Consider the following 22,303-nt stretch of genomic DNA (forward strand, 5'->3'; position numbering starts at 1 on the left):
GGTGATCTGTCCTGAAGAAACTCTGTTGATCGTCGACGACAAACGTCTGTTCCGTGGGCCTTCCTTGTGAGACGCCCACGTTGATTTCCTGAGGTTTCTTTGTCTTGTTGGCTCCCTGTTCATCAGGAGCCGCTCGTTGGTTTCCCCGCCATGGCCGTTCCTTGGAGCGACTCTGAAAGGGAAATGAGAGCGTTGCTGAAAACTGCTGACAAGAGGTGGAAGCTCGTGTACCTAGAAAAGAAGAAAACTCTCCAGGGGCTTCGAGTCGGGATGAAGTAGACCCATTCGAACATGTGGCAAATAGTTTAACCATGGTTCAGTTTCCCTGTACACGTTGACCAAACTGCTACGACAGAGTCACGCAGGTGCAAAGCTGCTGGTTTAAACCGATGGAAGTCAATCCTGTTGAGCTTCACAAGCCCACAAACACACACCAACACACCATGAACACATTCGGCGACATCATCAGGGTCTGAGTGGAACTGGGCCAGACCCAGTTGGTAGTCAAGGAACTCCAGACCCAACTCTCTAGCATGGTCCCACCAGAGAGTATGGTTACAATGCAGGCAGGGTTGTGAACGATGCATAACAGCGCAGGGACGGAACATCGTCAATAGAGGGCGCTGCTGCACCTGGTGGCAGCAAGGGGAAGGTTTTTTTGTTTTTTTTATATAAAATATGTGAGTAATACTGTTCAAACTTGTTTTCATGCCAACAAACTAACAACAGGCCCTGAAATGTGTTCACTTCATTTTATACAGAAAATCTTCAATCACAGAGGATTTCTTGATTTCTCCTCTTTGTTGTGTGTGTGTGTGTGTGTGTGTGTGTGTGTGTGTGTGTGTGTGTGTGTGTGTGTGTGTGTGTGTGTGTGTGTGTGTGTGTGTGTGTGTGTGTGTGTGTGTGTGTGTGTGTGTGTGTGTGTGTGTGTGTGTGTGTGTGTGTGTGTGTGTGACATCTCTTCTAATTTACTGATTAGAAAGAAGAAATGTGGCTGAAAAGCTGCAGGTCAGGCTCAACTTTCTCCATCATAGTTATTTTTAAATGAAGACAAACATTAATGGGTTCAGAATTGTATTATGCAAATGTGTCCAGGTTTGTTATTGTTTATAAATATTTAGATATGCTCATATTTATTAATGACTGAAAATCTAAGAGCTGAAAAAGTTTAATTTGCATTTCCTTTTTTGGGGTTTCTATCAAAAACATTCTAAAATGCTTTGATGGATTGATGTGTTGTTTGAAAATATACCTGATATAACTTTAGTTTTCCATAAACTCAGACTAACTGTTATTTCACGTAAACCAGCCCCAAAACACACTCATTTTCTAAAAGGGACTAATGAAGCATCTGCTTGTATTTGTTTCCACATATGTTAATAAAAGAGTCTTAATAAGTGTCTCTGTTCATTAGTTGTTTCAAGGAACTCTAGTTTCATCACTGGGGGCCTCTCGCAATATAAGAAAGGCAAGATTGTTGTAATGTCATTTATAAACGCACTGTATTTAATGTAACATTGCCTGAAATGGAATAACGATGACGAATTAGTATGTCCGAGAGAGAGAGACTAAAGAGTTTTATTTTGAAAATGCTCATTTAAGTTTCTGTTAGTCTGGACTGTTCACTTCACTTCTTTCAGCGTTTGTTTGTTTGTTTTTTTTCTTTTCTTTTTTTTACCACACAGTTAAACCTCATTAAGACCTTTTCATTCTCCGTCCTGATGATCCAGGAAACATTATGTTGCTTCAAACCGTCTGTGGTGCAGAACAGGTGGAGGACCTGCTCTATAACACCTCCAGGATAAACTGTGGGACCCGGTCCGGTGCACCTGACCACTCATGTTTATCTCGTGATGCATCATCAGGAGGATGAAGGTCAGACTGCAGTAACGTGCTGTGGGAAAATATCACTCCACGACTCGACGGTGACGGAGCAGCAGACAAACTGGTGAACTTTGTATTTAGTTGTTGAAACTCCGACAAACTGCCACACCAGGCCGTCGCCGCTGACGACCCAACCAGAGGCTGGAGACGAGAGTGGCAGGTTTGCATGGACGCTATGATTGGTGTCAAGATGGACTTTTCACTGGCTATTTTAGGTCGCCATCTCGATCGACGGGTTGAAGACCACTGATCTAAACCCAACAGCAAGTCTGCCATTCTGCATTAATCATAAAACACAATCCTAATAGACATGAAGTCCTGCAGACCTGAAATGTGGCCAGTAATACACAACAGACCTTCCCGATGAAAACGCATCAAACGTTTTGAAATCCTCGCACAAATGTCATGACACTCATTAACACTAAACCCAACAGGAAGTCATCCATTTGGTGAAATTCTCATGTTGAACTCCTCCTACAGACTTCAAATCTGGCCTAAACGTTGGAACACAAACTACAGCACCAAACCCCAACATGCACCACGTTCCAGGGTGTGCTGGAGTGCAGTGACCTATGCTCTCTGCTTGCAGCTTCAATGACCTCCACCAAGGAGGTTTTATTTGTTTGTCTGCTAACAAGATATCTCAAGAACTAATGAGCTGATCTTTCATGAAAATTGGTTCACGGCTGCATTTTGATCAGAGGAACAGCTCATTACAATTTAATGGGGATCCAGATCAAAATGATTGTTAAATGACAAGTGCATCGTGGGAAATTCAGTTGTAGCGTGTTTTGGGTAGCGCTGCGCTCCACTGCTGTATTGCGAGGGGAGGGGGGGGGGGGGGGGGGGATTCTGCACCACCAGCGTCTTTCCTCCTCCCTCCATCAACTCCATACAGAATCAGCCTGCAGCAGACACGAGCTACAAGTTACTGAGGGATTCTCCATAATAAGCAGCATCACTTGGTGGTGGTAAACTCCGTAGCCACAGCTGCCCCGGGGCGGACTGACGGTCTGCACCATCAGCCCCTCCTCCGCCCACCACCACCACCAACCACTCACTCACACAGGAACTTCCCAGATAGTTCAGGGTTCACTGTCTTGCTCAAGGACACTTCAGTCGCTCCACCAACCAGAGCCAGAGTTTTCTGTGTTCATTCAGATTATAGAGATAAAAATTCATGGAATCGCCAAACTGAATTAAATGGTTAAAGGTGCGAACCAGCTCACGCTCCTTCATAAACCATCGTGATCATGAGGCCACCAGACATTTCCCCTCAAGTCTTCCTCACTTTCTCCAGACTTGACATTGGTCATTGGTTCACTTCCTGTATTTGGATCATTTCTCACTGTGAACGAACCACCAGAGTTCACCTGCAAGTCAACGTTTCCGAGAAGATCGGCGTGTGCTTGTTTGGTCTGAGGCGTGGAGTGGCGGAGCTTTTCACACCTGCACAAATAGAGCGGAGGAACGTTGGCAGCCACGTGTGGCTCTTCCACTCCACGAAGCAGAAAATTATAGCAAAATAAACATTGATCTGAATTCATTTTTAATGAATGAATTGATTTTAATTGAATTTAATTGAAATTAATTAAATGTAATTTTTTTTTTACAGAGTTCTTTCCAAATGACTTTTACCTCTTGGATAGGAAAAGCTTTAAAAAAAAAAAAAAGGCACAACAGCTAAAATGTGTGTGTGTGTGTGTGTGCGTGTGTGTGTGGGGGGGTACGATTACGATACCGTGGTGAGGAAAGCATGGCTTTACTAGTTTTCAGCAATAACTGGTCAAACATGTCGTACGACTTTTTAGAACCGATCTCGAGTGGAGACAAACCGAAAGTGCCGAACTGAAAAGGGGGGGGGGGGGGGGGTAGAAGAGGGGAAAAAAAGCTTAAAAATAACAAGCAAAACTGCTTAGAACAGGCATAATTTCTTTCCCGTGGCCATAAGACTCTATTACTCCTCCCTATTAACAGTTTTTTCTGCATTTTAGTTAATTCCATCCTTCTGTGCTTCTATTACTCAGCCTTGTACATATTCATATTGAAATGTACTTATTTCATTGTGATCCTGTCTTACTGGATATTCAACTTTCTATTAATTTATAGTATGGAGCAATGCTTAAAAGGATTTTCCCCTGGGATAATAACTTATTTCTCTTATTTTCTCTTCTATTACAAAATGTCACAATTACTGTATCTGAAGAATGCTAGAAAAGGATGAAACTGTTAAAATCAGGTACAAAAAACAGCAGAAATTGTAAATGTGTGTTTCCCATCCTAAATTGCACTTGAAACTTCATAAATGCAACATGCATGTTTTGAAACTACGGAATATATGAAACTTTAAAAACTGTGTCAGCCTGATTCTCCAGATCCCCAACATGTTTTCTGGCTTCAGCTCAACTTGATTTGGTGGAAAAACACAAAAACTGGCTCCTGACAGAAAAGTTGCAGAGACAAAATACTGCTGCTGTGAAGTTGATGGACATGAATGTCGCTTTGATGGACGAGGCAAAAAGAAGAGCGGCCATGCAGGCTGACCAACGCTGACAGAGTCATATCCACCTGATGGTAACTTCAAATGAGTCGCCAGACGCAAAAACTGACCAGAGAGAGGAAGAAAAGAAGAAACACACTCATTGATTGGTCCAGACCGAAACCGGAAGTCCTGCTACTTTAGCCCGTGGTGGCTAGGCTAGTTAGCCCGTGGCTAATGGGTAACAACAAACAACTGCAATATACAGTCGTCACACCAGATATCCATAAGGGCTTCATTCACTACTTCTTCCTCTTGACTTCTTCCTCTCTACTCCACGTCTGCCCGCCAGATATTCTACAACTTTTTTCTTTCTGTGTCTGCTTCTTCTGATTCGCGTGGTCAGCTTCTTGTTTACTACCCAGAATGCATTGTGCACGTCACATCCTCCTTCGCCCTCTCACGCCACACGCTAGAAAGATCGCTTGTAAAGGAACCACTTCATCGCTGTGCTACATCTGTGCACCAACCGTTTTCCAAGAGAAAACCAATGTTGCAGGACTTTTTTCAGATTTGTACAACCGAAATCCATCGCGCTCCCCGTCACGTCCCCTCAACCCTCACCCCACGCACTCAAAAGTCTGTCTGAAAGAGGACCGAGCCGGTGGTTTGTAGGGGACCAGGTTCCGCTTGCAAAAATCCAGAATCAAGTTTGGGGTGTGTTCACATTTCCCCAAACAAAAGGGATTTTCTTAGAAAGTCCCTAAAGAGAACTCTGGTCCACCTCAAACAGGGAAACGTGACCTACATGGACGCTTTTCACTATTTAGAGGCTTTTAATATCCTGATCTCTACACCGGCCACAGGTCAGCCCTGACAAAATAAAAAATTAAACTTTCATTGCATTTTGGGGTTCGTTTACAAATCACTGGCGCTCGGCGCCACTGAAAATGCAACTTTTTGAAAATGGCTCCCAAGGTTGAACCATTTTGAAAACACTCCATCTCCATGGAAATGGGGGAAAATGCAACTTTCCCAAAACTCTGCTCATTGTATTTGTCACCACGGCTGCAGTAGCGAGTAGTTGTTGCACATGCTCAGTAGCTGGACACTCAGAATAATGTTTCCTCCGTCGTGCCTTGACTCCCCGTCCAGATTCTCCTGGGTAGTTTTTTGTTGATAGTCACAGTAACAATCCAACTTGGTCGTCTGTCCACGAAAATGTCTGTGTACTTAGAGCCCATTGTTCTCTTTTGTCTGTCAGTCTGTCTGTCTTACTGACCGTTTTGGCATTCTGCCATTTCCAGAGAATCTTTTTAAAATGATGCCATGTAAACATGAAACCTCTTACAAAATACAAAACGGGGCCTCGGTCTGACAAAGACACCCCCACGTCTTCCTGTGCTGCTTCTCACCTGTGAGCTGTTTCCTGTGGACTCGCTCCGTGTAGAGGAAGACCAGGAACAGGAAGGAGCCCATGAAGGACGATACGGTGCAGCACAGCAGGAAGGGGTAAGTGCCCTGGCTGTGGATCACCTGCAACGAGTCACTGAAAGTCAATGCACCTGTAGAACACTGGAAATCACTCTGATGCGTTGTGCTTCCAACTGAACTTTGTCCTCCGTGAAATGTGCTTCTGACACAACAGTGAAGCAGACACAGGGTGTTAAACTCTGAAAAAGGAGTGAGACTGTGGACATATTGTGTTGGTGTGGTGGCTTTTTGTTGTTGTTTTTACCGAGCCGACGAGCAGCTGGAGCATCATCTCTCCGGTTCCAGCACTGGTTACCAGGACGCTGGTGGCACAACCTGATGAAACACAGGCACAAACTAAATCAACAAAAGGTTCAAACGGAAACACTATTAAAGTACGCTGAAAAATTTACACCCGTTTTTTAAAAGCTAGAATTATTTTAATTCATGCTAAAACATGTGATTATTATACAATATGACAATGAGAATGGACTGATATTTTTGTTTTATGGGTTTACAGTTCTATACATTTGAGCCAGTTACAACTGGGTTAACATCAACATTCACCTCCTTTAAGGGTAAGTGTGTGTGTGTGTGTGTGTGTGTGTGTGTGTGTGTGTGTGTGTGTGTGTGTGTGTGTGTGTGTCTGACCCTGGTAGTTCAATACGTCCTCGGTGAAGGCCAACATGGAGGGAGACACACTGCTGATACACAAACCCAACACACACGTCCCGATGAAGAGGAAGACATTGCTGGTGTAGAAGATCAGCAATAGGCAGTGAACCAGTGTGACACCAACCTGAACACACACACACACACACACACACACACACACACACACACACACACACACACACACACACACACACACACACACACACACACACACACACACACACACACACACACACACACACACACACACACACACACACACACACACACACAAATTATTCAATCTATTGCAGTCTTTCTATGATCTTTATTCGTATCTTGTGGCAGAAGTGAGTTCACCTCTGACATTAAATGAAAGCAGCTTTCCAGGTTTGTCTTATTATTTATTTGTTTGTTTATGTTCAGTGTGTAGTAGAAGCTGTTCAGTGTGTAGTGGAGGCTGTTCAGTGTGTAGTGTTCAGTGTTCAGTGTGTAGTGGAAGCTGTTCAGTGTTCAGTGTGTAGTGGAGGCTGTTCAGTGTGTAGTGGAAGCTGTTCAGTGTGTAGTAGAAGCTGTTCAGTGTGTAGTGGAGGCTGTTCAGTGTTCAGTGTGTAGTGTTCAGTGGAGGCTGTTCAGATGTGATAGAAGGATAGTTAACCTGTTTCCACCTGCACAAGAGGCGCGTCACAGAAACAAACAGTGATTTGCAAAGTGTTAATCTTCATAAAACAATAAAAACGAATTAATTTAAAGAGGTTTCCCATGTACTGCTCCACCCACACCAAATATTTGTTCTGATCTGTCACGGACCAGCTGTGCTGGACACCTTATGGCTGCTCCACCCAAACCTCCGTCCTGTCCACACTCTGAGTCGGGCTTGTTTGCTGCAGGCGTGTTCGTACCAGACTGGCGGTGAGCAGCACGGCGGTGGGGAATCTGTACGACAGGTAGATGGAGGCCAGTCTTCCTGCGGTGATGGAAGCCCAGAACACGCTGTTCAGACAACCGGCCGTCTTACGGCCAATCAGAAGAGGAGGGGAGACGGCGTAGGTGTAGATGAAGCCGGCGTAGGCGCCCTGCGGGACAAGAAAACCAAAGTAGCCGGGATCAGGCCTCGTTTACGCCACGCCGTTTGAAGTGAAAGTTCATTGTTTTGCATTTTGGTTTCAGAAAATGTTCATGTTTACACAGCAACATTCTGAGAGCGACGTCTGTTTGCAGGGAAATAACAGAAACTCTGAAAACGGTGGAGTTCGCCTGTTGGGCCACGAGTGAGAGATGTCGGTTGGTGCAGTTTTAAACATGAACAATGGAAGGACATGGACATTCTAGTGGACAGACGACCAAGTTGGATTGTTATAAAACTACCAGGTCCCAGGAGGATCTGGACTGGGAGTCATGCCACCATGGAGGAATTGTTCTGATTGTCCAGTTACTGAGCATGAGCACTACTTCTAGTTACTACGACCGTGGTGACCCGGACCAGGAGCAGCGTTTCTGCCATCTCCATAATGACAGAGCCAGAACATTTTCGAAAAGTTCCACCTTGAGAGTCATTTTTCATGAAGCTGTGTTGTAAAGTTGTCATGGAAGCAGATGCCTAAAATGCTACGGAAGTTTAGCATTTTCACTTGATATTGCTGCTGCTGATATTGCTAAAAAGGGCCTTGGACTAGTTTCTATCTGTCCTACTGTCCTATTGTCTGTCCTACCATCTGTCTTATTGTCAGCTGTCTATTTTAGTTTGTATCACTATAAGTCATATCTTGGCTCCTCGGGTGTTTATTCTTTCCAATAAAGTCTGATAAAGCAGCTTTTAATGAGCACATCTCAAAACACATCTAATAAAGCAATAGCTTGAATAACGTCAGGTTCCATGTTCAACATGGACTTCAGACTCTGGTTTCGCCTGGTCAATATTATACCAAACCTGCAAGCGGAGGATGAACAGCCCTGGAGATTGAGCGACTGAACTGATTTTTGTTCTGTTGGGAGTTTAAACTGCCTTCCAAGAGAGGTCGGTATTGATGAGGATGTTGACCAACCAGATGATTACAATCAGGTTCACTCGCAAAATAAAATCTGTTCACTCACCAACATCCTCCAAACATTATTGTATTTCTTTGACAATTGCAAATCAGACTTTGATCATTTTAGCGCAGGCAAAGTCTTGGACACTCTTGTGATAAGTCGCCCCCACCAGTAGGACCCTAGTTTAGGAGCAGAGCTCCACATTGAGCACAGTAACTGGGTGGATCGACATTATCGAATAAGAAGTGAATCCAATCCAATTAAAAAGCAACTCCATTGAGAGGACTGGGGTCCTGCACGGTGTGTGTGTGTGTGTGTGTGTGTGTGTGTGTGTGTGTGTGTGTGTGTGTGTGTGTGTGTGTGTGTGTGTGTGCGCGCGTGCAAAGGACGCACAATACTTTTTAAAGGACGGGTACAAGTACAAGCAGAAACCTTTAGCTATTTGGCGACACTGAGTACTGATACGAGTACTTATTAAAGGCCATTAAGTCTAATTAGTCTGTTGCTTTTTTGTTTTTATTTGCATTACTCTGTTGTGTTTGTAGTTTGTGGTATTTTATTTTAGTTTTGTGTATTTTATCATTGGCCCTGCTTAGAAATAAAAATCTATCTATCTATCTATCTATCTGTCTATCTATCTGTCTATCTATCTATCTATCTATCTATCTATCTATCTATCTCCCCACATGTCTGAAATAAACTTGAATTTATACTCAATATACAAACACTACATAAAGGCTCTACATTGCCGTGAATCACCTCCAGAGAACTGATTCTTTCTCCTGTCAAGAAATGAAAGTGCACCACCAGATCTACATGAAGGAAGATTTCTCTGAAGCTGTTGCAGCAGAGGAAAGAGCTGTGGTCCAAGTTGAAAGCTGCCAGAGGGAGAGAAGTGACAAAGCCAGCTTGAAGTGTGATAAACTGACCATCTTCCCCAGGGCTGGACAAATTCAGTCACTGCTCTAATTGGTTTGAAAGTTCTATTTTTTTCTATATTAATATTTTTGAAGTATTGGTGTATATGCATGTCTTTCCGTGTGCTGGACACATAAGTCTGACATAGACTATTGATGATGACAAAACAACTTATGGTACAAGGTACCGCATTTTTTTCAGACAATAAGCTGCAATTTTTTTCCAACACTTTGAACCCTGCAGCTTATAACATTATTTGATTGAGCGAGGATTTGTCATGTGATACAAGGGTGTGTGGCCTTTCTCTATTTTATTGTTATTTATTTTAATAAGTGCTTTTTACGGAGCCCCTCTGGCGACATTGGTGAAAAAAATATTATTGCTTAATAACGCGTGGCCACGCGTTATTAAGGCGTGGGAACGAGATAAATAAGATAAATAAGTCGTGGCCACGCGTTATTAAGGCGTGGGAACGAGATAAATAAGTCGTGGCCATGCGTTATTAAACTGCCGTCAAGTGAGCCGGCACTCAATTTTAACTGCGCTTTTATTAACGCCTTTACGGTAAAACACAGGTCAGCATACGGCCGCAATGCTGACAGAAAGACAGATGGTCGGATTTCAAAATGCAATAAAACGGAATCCTTCATAGGTTTACACCCAATTTCACTTCAGTGCAATACTAGGCATACTCCTTTGTTACTACAAGAAATATGAAAGAATATTACTCTATATATTTGGAGAAAAGTACTCTTAAACTTGGATGTGTTGATCGAAAATGATGGTCTCATCTATTTTCAAATTGCAATACAATGGAATCCTTAATAGGTTTATGCCTGATTCCACTTCAGGCAGTACTAGACATACTCCTTTACTACTACAAGCAGCATCAAAGAAAATCACTGTAGGAATTTGGAGAAAAGTACTTTTAAACTTGGAGCAAATTAATGAAGGCAAGACCATTATTTTCGACCAACAGATCCAAGTTGGACATTACTTTTCTCCAAATGTCTACAGTAATATTCTTTGATATGACTAGTACTGGTAAAGGACTATATCTAGTATTGCTTTGAAGTGGAGTCAGGCATAAACCTATGAAGGATTCCTTTTTATTGCATTTTGAAAACAGGCGAGAGATCATTATTTTCAACCAACAGATTCAATTTTAAGAGTACTTTTCTCCAAATTTCTATAGTAATGTTCTTTCATATTTCTCGTAGTAACACAGGAGTATGCCTAGTATTGCCCTAACGTAGAATCAGGCATAAACCTATTACGGATTCCATTTTATTGCAATTTGAAAATAGACGAGACCATCATTTTCAATCAACACATCCAAGTTTAAGAGTACTTTTCTCCAAATGTATACAGTAATATTCTTTCATATTTCTTGCAGTAACAAAGGAGTATGCCTAGTATTGCACTGAAGTGAAATTGGGTGTAAACCTATGAAGGATTCCGTTTTATTGCATTTTGAAATCAGACCATCTGTCTTTCTGTCAGCATTGCGGCCGTACGCTGACCTGTGTTTTGCCGTAAAGACGTTAATAAAAGCGCAGTTAAAATTGAGTGCCGGCTCACTTGACGGCAGTTTAATAACGCGTTGCCACGGCTTATTTATCTTGTTCCCACGCCTTAATAACGCGTGGCCACGACTTATTTATCTTGTTCCCACGCCTTAATAACGCGTGGCCACGACTTATTTATCTTGTTCCCACGCCTTAATAACGCGTGGCCACGACTTATTTATCTTGTTCCCACGCCTTAATAACGCGTGGCCACGACTTATTTATCTTGTTCCCACGCCTCAATAACGCGTGGCCACGACTTATTTATCTTGTTCCCACGCCTTAATAACGCGTGGCCACGACTTATTTATCTCGTTCCCACGCCTTAATAACGCGTGGCCACGCGTTATTTATCTTGTTCCCACGCCTTAATAACGCGTGGCCACGACTTATTTATCTTGTTCCCACGCCTTAATAACGCGTGGCCACGACTTATTTATCTTGTTCCCACGCCTTAATAACGCGTGGCCACGACTTATTTATCTCGTTCCCACGCCTTAATAACGCGTGGCCACGCGTTATTAAGCAATAATATTTTTTTCACCAATGTCACCAGAGGGGCTCCGTAGCTTTTAGTGTTGTTGTTTTTTGTTTTTTGAGATTGTGAGCAATTGAGATGTGATGATTGTTTTGTATGTACTGTCGGGACCCCAGGAAGACGAGCTGTCATTTTGGCATCAGCTAATGGAGATCCTTTTAAATGAACAAATAAACAAACCTGAATGCAATAAGGGGATCCTTATTGGGCTATTTTACAAGCTTGAAGAGGATATCATTAGCCTGACATGTGCTAAAGCTGGAAGACATCCAAAACATGCAGGACACCGGCCCTCGGGGTCTGGAATTGAGTACTCCTGCTAACTCTTTAGCATGTAGCATCTAGCACGGCTTGGAATAAAATCCTCCTGATCCACTGAGCAGTTAAGATATTGTGCAACATCGTTCGAACTCTGCTGGTCTAAAGGCACGGTTCCACAGCACTTTCTGTCGCGGAGCGTCGTGGGGCAGGACGTGTATTCGCGCGGTTGTGGAAGGTACGGGAAGAACCCGGGACCGCCGGGTACGACGCTGCTGTTCACAATGAGGATGTTTACTCTGAATCACGAGAGAACAACTTGACGGCCACCTGTCTTCTTCACTGGAGCGTCTCCGGGTCGCTCACAACCCCGCCTACATTTTTACAGCTCATCCTCTCTTGTCCACCTGCTGCTGGCGGACGACATCACCTATTACTCTCCAAGTTGTATCGGGAGCTTTTAGGAGGACGAGTACTCTGTGCAGTACAGGATACAATACCTGATACTGGTATTGGCATGAGTGCATCCCTATGTTTGAGTGTGTGTAGCCTCGGAGGGAAGTCTCACTATGATCCCGTCAGTGAGGAAGAGGATGGCTCCACCGAGCGCGTGGATCACGAAATAAGTGGCGGGGCGTCCTCGGAGCTCAGCGGGGTGACAGCAGCTGAACACGCCGCGGTGTCCTGGAGAGACGGCGACACTTAGAAGAGTGGCAAAACACAGTATGCTCAGAGGCGACAGACGTGGTAAGGTTACCTTGGCCCAAGGGGTCCAAGCCTGGCGGGGCTTCGCGGTTCAGCAAACGTGGACTCTTGTGGGACCAAGGCAGCAACCTTTCGTGGTTCATCAATGCCAGCACTGCAGCTGGGACAGGAAGCTGCCAGGAGAAACACGCAAACACCCTCCTGATCACACACGGAACTGTCAACAAGCCCCGTCAGATGATTCCTCCTCTCACAATTGTAGAATCTGTGTTGTCTTTTCAGTTGGAGCGTGACCAATTCAAATAGAAAGTTCACAATCCTTGTGACCATCTGAGTGGTGACAACCCGGCTGCTCGTCACTGAAGGAATGCAAATAGCTCCGAGAAGAACAAACAGAGACATAAGTCTGATCACACCTGTCATGACCGAGGACTAGAAATTCCACTGAATTGTTGACTTCCACGTGTGTCGTGTTCATATGAAATTATACCTCATCACAAGTGTAACTTGGTCATGGGTTGGACAGATGATTTGATAATGAGGCCGAAACGTTTGTATTTAACGATTTTTTTCTGAAGGGAATCAATGTTGCTGAGTCGTCTACGTCACTCACATGGAACAACAGATCGATTGCACTGGTGAATGAATACATTGAAGTGCCAACAAACTGGGAAGACCTCATTAAGAAAAGCTTGCATTTTCAAAAAAGGTCATGTGGCGTCAACCTAGTTTATGTGACAAGGTTTTGAAAATGATTTAGTTTTCATGTTGGGAAACTCGTGGGCGCTGTTTCTTTTTGTAATGGAACCACACACACAGAGCAGAGAACAACCCGCACTGAACATTAACAATGGGAGTTCACGGACATTCGTGTGGACAGACAACCAGGTTGGATTGTTATTGCGGGTGAGGACATGCAGTGACAGTGACTCACATTGATAAGAGCCATGATCCAGAAAGCGTACGAGACCCTGGTGACCACAACGCCCTTGGTGTGCAGAGGATACTGGGACATGTTATGCAGCTCTGCTCTTTGTCCAACCAGGCTGCTACGGAGATGGTCCAGGTCAGAGGGGGACGACGTGTTGGCTGTCCAGTTGGCTTCCAGGATACAACTGTCTTCAGCCAGGAAAGGGTCTGCCACCAGGGGACTGACCAGCGCCCCCAGTCCTATGAAACAGTGTAAGGCCTGTGGAGGGACACCAGCATACGATAGAGCCAATATCAGCAGTGTCAAAACTGTCAACAAAAGAGTATATCTATCCATCTTCTGTCTCCATTTCAGAGTTATGATTGACTTGAGCTGCTGGAGCTGAGCTCTGGTGAAGCAAGTTAACCTCCTCCAGGTCACCAGTCCAAAGACAAATCATTAACCTGCCCCGGTTAATACCTGGATTCAGAATATAGCTCCAAAGTGTCAAACTCTGTCTTTTACAAACTCCTTGTTTGACATTGTGACGTTCACTCAACGAGATGTATTGATGGCAGCACACGATGTACTTCCTCCCTGAAATCCTTTTCACAGAAGCACGACGGTGTGATCAGAGGAACTTCAGTTATGAGCTGAAAGGTGAACTCAGTGTGTGATTAGGTGACTCTATAGGTTGTGTTACTTATGGATTATAATTAAAATGTATATTTGCCAGCTGTTTGACTGCCGTGCAAATGTCATTACCTGCCAAATGTCATTGCTTCAACAGCAGGATGGGTAAACTTCACTGCGTCAGAGATTTAGGCCCCCCCAAAAAGTGACGACTGTTTTGCATTCTCGCTTGAAAATGTTCTGTAAAAGTTCCTTTAATGAAGTCCACACAAACGCAGGGTGTAATCCATACATCTGTGTGATATTTGATCATTTCACACAGTGGGCAGAGGTCTATCCTCTTAAAAAAAACAAAAGCGAAATTTTGTCTACAACTACCAAAAATGAATGTAAACTATTGCAGTTAATTCTGGACTTAAGACTCTATGGCTGCCTCTGGGACGAGGGCCATAAACAGGAGCATCCAGCCGCCATCAAACTTCAAGTTCTGTGCTGAAATGATTGGGACACTGTGTAGGATGTGTTGCATTGGGATTAGAATGAAATCTATTTGCCATATGTCTGAACAAATGTCATCCCTTCAGCAGGAGAAACAATAGATATGCAGTGTTGTGCCTGAACGAGTTCAGCGAACGCTCGTTCATGAACTCGATCATATTTTGGGCGAACGTGAACTGAACGTTCTGCATTTCCTCCTGATGAACGTTACTGTGAGCGGCGCTCATTCTGGTGTTTGTGAACGGCGCTCTCACAGTTTAATGTTGTTTAACAGGGTTGCCAGGTTTACAGAGCCTTCCAGTGGCTAAAGCACACTGGAAACAGGCTTTAACATGTCGGGGCGGGAAAAACAGCCAACCTGGCAGCAGCAGCCGCCACAGAGTCGTACCGACGCATGCGTCATCAACATGCGACGCTTCACAACAAATAGAAGACAGCAGCACGACCTCAGACTCTGCCTCCACCATTAATACTTCATCTTCCTATGATTACTTAAAATAATTTTATGAAAAGGTCAGTGATGATCCAGGTGGGACAATCTTACCTTTTTGTGTAAACTTTGCCCGCCGGGTTTCAAGAAGCAACATCAACAACATCAACATCGACCTGAGACGGCACATTGAACTAAAGCTTTTCAACGTATGTGGAGGAACTAAAAACTCAAAAGACACGTCGACAACGAGCCAAAACAGATCCTCCACCACCCAAATCGCATTAATGGCATACAGCAGTGGCTCTGTTGTCTTCATCTACCAGCTGCTGCTGCACAGCCTGGTTTTGCAGTTTACCGTCGGAGTCCTGCAGCCTTTGAGACTGTTGCTGTCCACTGGAGAAGTTTGGACTGGAACTGGTAACTTGAAATGACCCAGTTTGAATATAAGCTTCAGTGGTTGTCTGTCTCACTGTGTAATAGATGAAAGAAATATGCAAGTCATGTAAACTATTGCAGAGATTTGGAAAAGACAAATTCTTTGCATATCCAGGATGCAAACCTTGAAATAGCTGTGCAAACATGGCTGTAGTAAATATGGACATTTGGTCCGACTAGAGAAGATAAATAAACACATTATCACCCTGGGTCTGAGCCAATGCTAACTCGCATGGTTCAACACACCACATTGATGAAGGGAAGCAATGATTTAGCGTCACGTCGACAGTTGCTTGAACACATCGATTGGCTAACCTGCATAAAAATGGCCGCATCTTTCTGGTACAACTTCACCAGCTCCACGTTGGCGATGGTGTCAATCACTCCCATGGCTTGACCGGCCAGCGCCATGGCGACGGACAGCAGGATCACATCATAACACAGCGGTATGATGGCAAACACCAGCGAGATAATGAAGGTGCAGAAGAAGAGGGCTGACAGAGAGGACAGGAGGCTGAAGAGGAGGAGACAATGTATTAATAATGGTGAGGGAAAATGAAAGGTCTAAAACCACTAGAAAAGACAGACATAACTGCCTCAAGATGAAACAGCTTAAAATAAATTGAAACAGAAAGAAACTGCTAAAATGTGCAAAACAGTCAAGATGGAAAGTCCGGAAATGGAGAATCTGAAAAAAAAAGGACAATAGAAAGAATATTGAAAACATCACAATAAAAGTTAATACATAGATAAAACATGTAAAAAGAAAAAAAAAAAGGTAAAATAACTGAAATTGTTAAATTCATGTATGACCTAAAACGATAAAACAGCTCAAACATCCCAAACCAGTAAACACAGCCACAAACAGCTGGAACATTGAATATTTGTCATTTATGTGGACCTTCTAAACTATATCAATGAGCTTCATAAATGCAACCAGAAGAACAGTTTTTGTTTGAATAATGAAACTATAAATATGTTTTATAAGTTCAACATTCATAAATGTGACAGGCTTTTTGATACCTTCTCTTTTAAAGCAGGGTCGTATGGAGCTGAAGCCTAAATACAACCTGAACACTGCAAATGTTTATACAGCACATATTTAAATAAATTATATTTGTATATGTCTTGAGCAGTGGTGTCAAACATGCAGCCTGCATGTGGCCCACTGGATGGCATTGTAAAGTGTAAAAATCACTTCTTATAATAATAATAATAATAATAATAATAATATAGAGCTTTTCTTGACACTCTAAGATGCTTTACATGGCATTATTCATTCACTCCCCACTCGGTGGTAAACTACGTCGCCACGGCTGCACTGGGACAGACTGACAGAAGCAGACCCTTCTGCATTTAGGCAGGTAGAGACGGGAATCGAACCTGCAGCCCTCCGATTGGGAGACGACTGCTCTACCAACCGAAAAAGTGAAAAAAGTGTTTCAACACGTAAAAATGAGAACTGGTCCAAACAGCTCAACAGCTGGAAGCTGGTCAGGTGGGACGGCTAAAATCACTGAAATAGTTGAAATGGCAGAAACAAGTAAAACTGCTTAAACCACAAAATTAGGTTAAACCTAAAATGGCTGAAATACAATAGTTTAAATCATTGAAATTGCTCAAATGGCTAAAAACATGCCAGTAAATTCACTGAAAACGATGCGGTGGTCAGAAGCGTTGATGTTTCACATCGTGAAGCAACAACGGCTCAGTGTCGTCTTGTTCCAGCTGGGAGGTGGCTGGTTTGAAAATGACATTTCTGTGAGAACTCAGTGTGTCCAATATAATAATAGTGCCTCGACTTTATTAAGTGTCCCATCAGGGGTCCCCCAGGGTTCTGTCCTGGGCCCACTTTTGTTCATGTTAACGACGTGGGTCATGAACATCTTTATTGACTGCAGCGGTGCCACTTCTTGTTCAACCTCTGGAGTTCCTGCAGGCTGACCTTAACACTGTACAACGAGACCTGTTTGCTTTAAAACTTCTATTGAATGCTTTAAAACGGTGCTTTTTTCTAAAGTCAGGGAGAGAGTCGATTCCTCATTAGAACCCTGCAGGGCAGCCAGATTCAACCACTGATACAATACGAGTATTTAGATATTTTAATTGATGAACGTGGACATTTGTCACTCTTTCAGGTTTGTCACTGTACCGTGTACCTGTACAGTGAACAAGGCTGACATTATATTTCCCTGTTTCCCACCACTGGACGTTTACATGAGTCACCAGGTTCACACAGATCATTACAAAATAAAGTCTTACAAGACCACTTCCACACATACACACATATAGCTGAACACACAAAGTAGCCTATATTAATATGTTTATTGTATATGGCTTTTCATAAAAATAAATATAATATTATAAATGTTACAAATTAAGCTTTATATACTGTATGTAGTATATAGTTTTTTATGTACAAAACATTGAATCTCAATTCTGAGGCTGTTCTGCAAATAGTTTTCAAATTAACAATAAATAAAGCAACTTGTCATCAATCCATATCAATTTCAGACTTAAAATAATGTACTGATTTAAGCCCCACCCAGTTTAAATTGAACCACGCCCACTTCCGGTTGAAGCCCCGCCCACCCAGAGTACAGCTCCGGATACAGATAATTTAGATGGTTGAATAGAGACAGATACAGATAGTAATGTACTCTATGAAATAATATGTCAGCTAATATGTCATAAATTGTTCACTGAATTCTTCTCAAAAGCGCCTCGTTCAGTACGAGCAAAGTTTTCTAATTGACTTTACATCACCAGCCAAAGTCAGAGCAAGGAGACGGGTAAAAAAAAAAAATCTTATTTAATAATTATCTTGTATACATCTATGTGTATATATGTATTTATATTGTATACATCTTTGCATTGATTCAGTTATGTGCTTTTAAATAACCAGAACATATTTAGTGTTTGGTTCCTTCAAGATCAACTGGTCCTACAATTTGTCCTGGTGACTCGTCCCTCTGAAGAGAGGACACCTGTCTTCAGGGGACACTTGCCCTTGGATTTTAGGGCGTCCCTACATCAGTGGTTTTACTGTATTAACACTGTAATACTTTTTTAAAGTTGATGTTTGACATGTATGCCTCTGGAGTTATGTTAAATTTAAAAGGTCAGAGTGGAACCTGAGCCAAAAGGTTTGTCCACCTCTGCCTTAGACGATATTCCTCATGACTATATCTTGTTTTTTACACAAGACTCAGGAAGCAGGATGATTAGAAAATGTGATTATTGAATCGTGGAGAAGGGGTAGGATTAAGACTATTAAGATTAATATTGTATTTTGGTTCATACCATGGTTTTATCATATCTGGACCAAATACATAATAAAAAAAAAAAACCCAAGACAAACCCAAAGAACTACTTTTGTGTCTTCCCCTTTGTTTCAGTGCAGTGATTTACTAGTAATACAATTGAACATCACGCCAACTTCTACCATGTGAAGTATTTGTGAAATCTCCTCTATTTGTAACATTTAATAAGGTTTTTACAAATTCGCCCTCACAATGTGACTTTAATACAAATAACCAACTCGTCTCAACAACTAGTGATAGCAACTTCGATTTAAAAATCCCAAATAATGTTTTTTTTGGGGTGATTTTCTTTCACTTTGCGAGGTGTAAAGCGGTGGTGAGCAACCTTTATCTTGAGGGACACATATTTCTACCTTTCTAAACTCCTGCTGCTTTAGCTTTACGTTATAGACGCTCATTCTCCAGTTTTTCACTGTAAAAGATGTGTTCAGCTTTAATCTCATACATTGCTTCAATGAAACCATTTTGCCTGTAACTGTTGGTATACTCTTGTTTTTTCTTTTTGACTGATTCATCTTGTTTATCTTGATTTACTTACTTTCTTCCTTCCGCTTTGTTGTGTATATTACACTTATAAACAGTAAATATTAAAAAAAATAAATTGATACACTTAATGCCAAAGTTTAAACTTGGTAATTGTGTAACATAAATGACAGGATCAATTTACCCCAGGGGTTGGAAAGAGCACATGGAAGCATGAAACTCACGTTTTCTGGAAGAGCCCCCCGATACTGCTGCCCAGCAGCAGGAACAGCTGCTGCGAGAAGAAGACCCAGGTGATCTGCTGCAGGCTGGACTGGGTCTGACACCGCAGGTCCAGCACGGTGGGTCCGAGGAAGGCCAGGCACAGGCCGAAGCTGAAGAACACGCTCCAGTAGGTGAGCGTCTGTCGCCAGTGGCGCTGCAGCAGGGAGCGGATCCGCTCATCCAGGAGCTGCATGGTGCGGGGGGGGCGGGGTGGGGGTCGGGGTCGGGGGTGGAGGGTGGGTGGAGGGGTAGTGGAAGGTGTAAGGGTGTAGGGTCCGGAGAGCTGCAGCGCTCCACGGTCCTGTCCTCCGTGGAAGTCGCTTGCCTCCCGCGAGGAACAGAAGTCGGACTTCGCGAGTCACCTGAGCGCTTTCGCCTCTTTTATGAGCGCTCGTACGTCACGGACGGACATGACGCCGATTGGCCAAGAGGCAGAAGCCCCGCCCCCTCGAGTTCGTCCCTGGGAAGGTAACATGTGCAGCGGGTCGTCGCATTCTCACACTCCTACAACCACATCAGGAAGGTTTCACACCTTTCAGGAGGAATCACATGCGAGTTATACGGACGAAAATATAAAAATGTACTTCGTTTTTCTGAATTAATGATGCCATTAATAATTAGAAAAAATCAATTACAAAAAAGAAATTCTGCTCTGTTTTTCAAAATTTATGAGGTGACGGTTTTCTGAAACAATAAAAAATTGGTTGTTTTTCTGACTTTGTAAGATAATATCTCAGAATTATGAGTAAAAAAATAAATTTCGCACTTTTTTTCAGAAAAATAATTGGCTCTGTTTTCCATACTATCAAGAATACTTAAACACAAGAGTACCTCCAAATGTCTCAAACCAAATAGAAATAAAACTGGATTAAACTTGAGAGCTGGAACGTGTCTGGTTCCTACAACGGTCTAGCAGAGCGTCTGCCTGGATAACTCACACCACTGTCACATTAATGCAGCAAAACAGAGCCAACTTTGTATTTTGTCAGAAAACATTCTCTCATGAATTCAGAAAAACAGCCACTTTTTTAATGAACTTTTTTCTCATAATTATGAGATAATTATGTCATCACTTAAAAAACAAAAAACAAAGTATGTTTTTATTTTTTTCCCATGTGTTTTTTTCCACTTTGCTTTTCTGAAGTAATGGCATAATGATCTCATAATTATGTCATTACTTCAGAAAAACAAAGTGCGTTTGAATTTTTTTCCATGTGAATGCAATGGGGGGGGGGGTGGGGGGGGGCGCAGGTCTCCGTCCTGTTCGTTGGGGAGCTTATACAATGTATTATTATTCTTAATCAAAGAAACCCTGTGTTAAATCACATGTCCACAAGAAGTAAGTACTCAGCATTAGGTGATTTAGTGTGATTATTTCAGCAACGAGGGATGAACCAGAGGAGACAGAAGTCTCAAAATCTCAAAATAAAATCAACTTTTTTCTCAAAGTGCATGAGAATTTGTTTTTCTTTTACCTGAATTTTTCTTCTTCTTTAGTGGCCATAAAAATATCTTGACATTGATTTTCGACATTTTTTTTTCTGTTTTACTTTGAAATCCATAAATTGTTTTTCTTTTTTAAACCTCCGAATTTTCTTCTTCTTCAGGGCCCGCATACTCTTCTGTAAAGTTCATAATAATTTATTTAAAAATACAGGCAGAGTCCATATCTGGAGAACTTGTCAATAATGGTGTTATGTCTGCTTTGATTGTTGTTTTCGCTTCTATCTTGTCCTTTTTTCACCTTTTATCTTCCCTCAGCCGACCGGGGACAGTTTGACGAGAGAAAGATCCGACTTGCTGTTACATAGAAATAACCATTTCTTGGTAAGATGTTAAAAATCCTGCCATTAGATTCAAGTAGAGAGGCTCCTGTGTTTTACCACCATCTTCTGTTTTTTCTGTGGTATTACCATCCAATATGTGTAGAAAAGTGTCTATATACACAAATGACACAAATCTCTTTATACAAATGTGTATATAATTGAAGCATGTTTGAACACCAGTTGCAGCATCCAGTCTTCTTTTTCTTTTGTATTTAATGTTCAGCTAACTAGAGTACCTTCGTTTAATTCCAGTTTTGACAGTCGTTGTTGTCCAAGGAAGCTCCGCACAAGAACTCCTAAACTGTCACTTCATGTTTACAAGTGGTAAATAAAAATGTTGAATTGTGAATCGTGCACACGCACGCCTACATACATGCAAATACATACAAAAACAAATATACACATGTATCTATATATAGTCAATTCCCCCAAACTAATTTGATGATTGATGATTTTGAAGGTTTTAACCATAAAGGATTTTTATTTTGAAAAACATTGAGGGGGGCTTTTATTTTGAAAGCCAACTACACTCGTCAAACACACACAAACGCATGTTTGAAAGTAGCAGTGGACTGTAGGCTGACAAACACTGAATTGGAACAAAAACAGGTTTGGTGAAGTTTAATTCCAACTCAACTGACAGGAAAAATAAAAGTTTAAGACTCAAATCAACAGTTTCACAACTTTTCCCCGTTTGGTACTTAACCAAGTTAAATAATTTTTTTCAAACGAGACTGATGGTTTGCCAATTAGTTCATTTCTGCCCCATGATTATTAATGAATAAATAACAATTTTATTCCAATTAATGTTAATACATTATTTCTAATAGTTTATTATCTTTAAATGGGACGTATCATGCAAAATAGACTTTTTAATGATTTTCCTACAATAATATCGCTTTCCGCACTTCACAGAGGAGTCTTTTCAGAACATCGGTGTCTGTGTCTGTGTGTTCATCAAGTCCATCGTCAACTCTTACTCTGTGTTCA

At 42.2% G+C, this 22,303-nt stretch overlaps 1 protein-coding gene across 1 annotated transcript; it reads right to left on the minus strand.

The window, feature by feature from the left end:
- Positions 1 to 122: 122 nt before the first annotated feature.
- Positions 123 to 19,680, minus strand: mfsd4aa (major facilitator superfamily domain containing 4Aa; the record flags this gene model as incomplete). The annotated part of the gene is made up of 10 exons (XM_080494429.1): positions 123 to 172; positions 5,779 to 5,899; positions 6,102 to 6,172; positions 6,488 to 6,635; positions 7,393 to 7,566; positions 12,372 to 12,487; positions 12,561 to 12,681; positions 13,443 to 13,697; positions 15,733 to 15,931; positions 19,448 to 19,680. The coding sequence occupies 10 exons, from the start codon at positions 19,678 to 19,680 to the stop codon at positions 123 to 125; spliced, it is 1,488 nt and encodes a 495-aa protein (XP_080350555.1).
- Positions 19,681 to 22,303: the final 2,623 nt, after the last annotated feature.

This window comes from Blennius ocellaris (assembly GCF_963422515.1).
Source record: "Blennius ocellaris genome assembly, chromosome: 4".
Lineage (NCBI taxonomy): Eukaryota > Metazoa > Chordata > Actinopteri > Blenniiformes > Blenniidae > Blennius > Blennius ocellaris.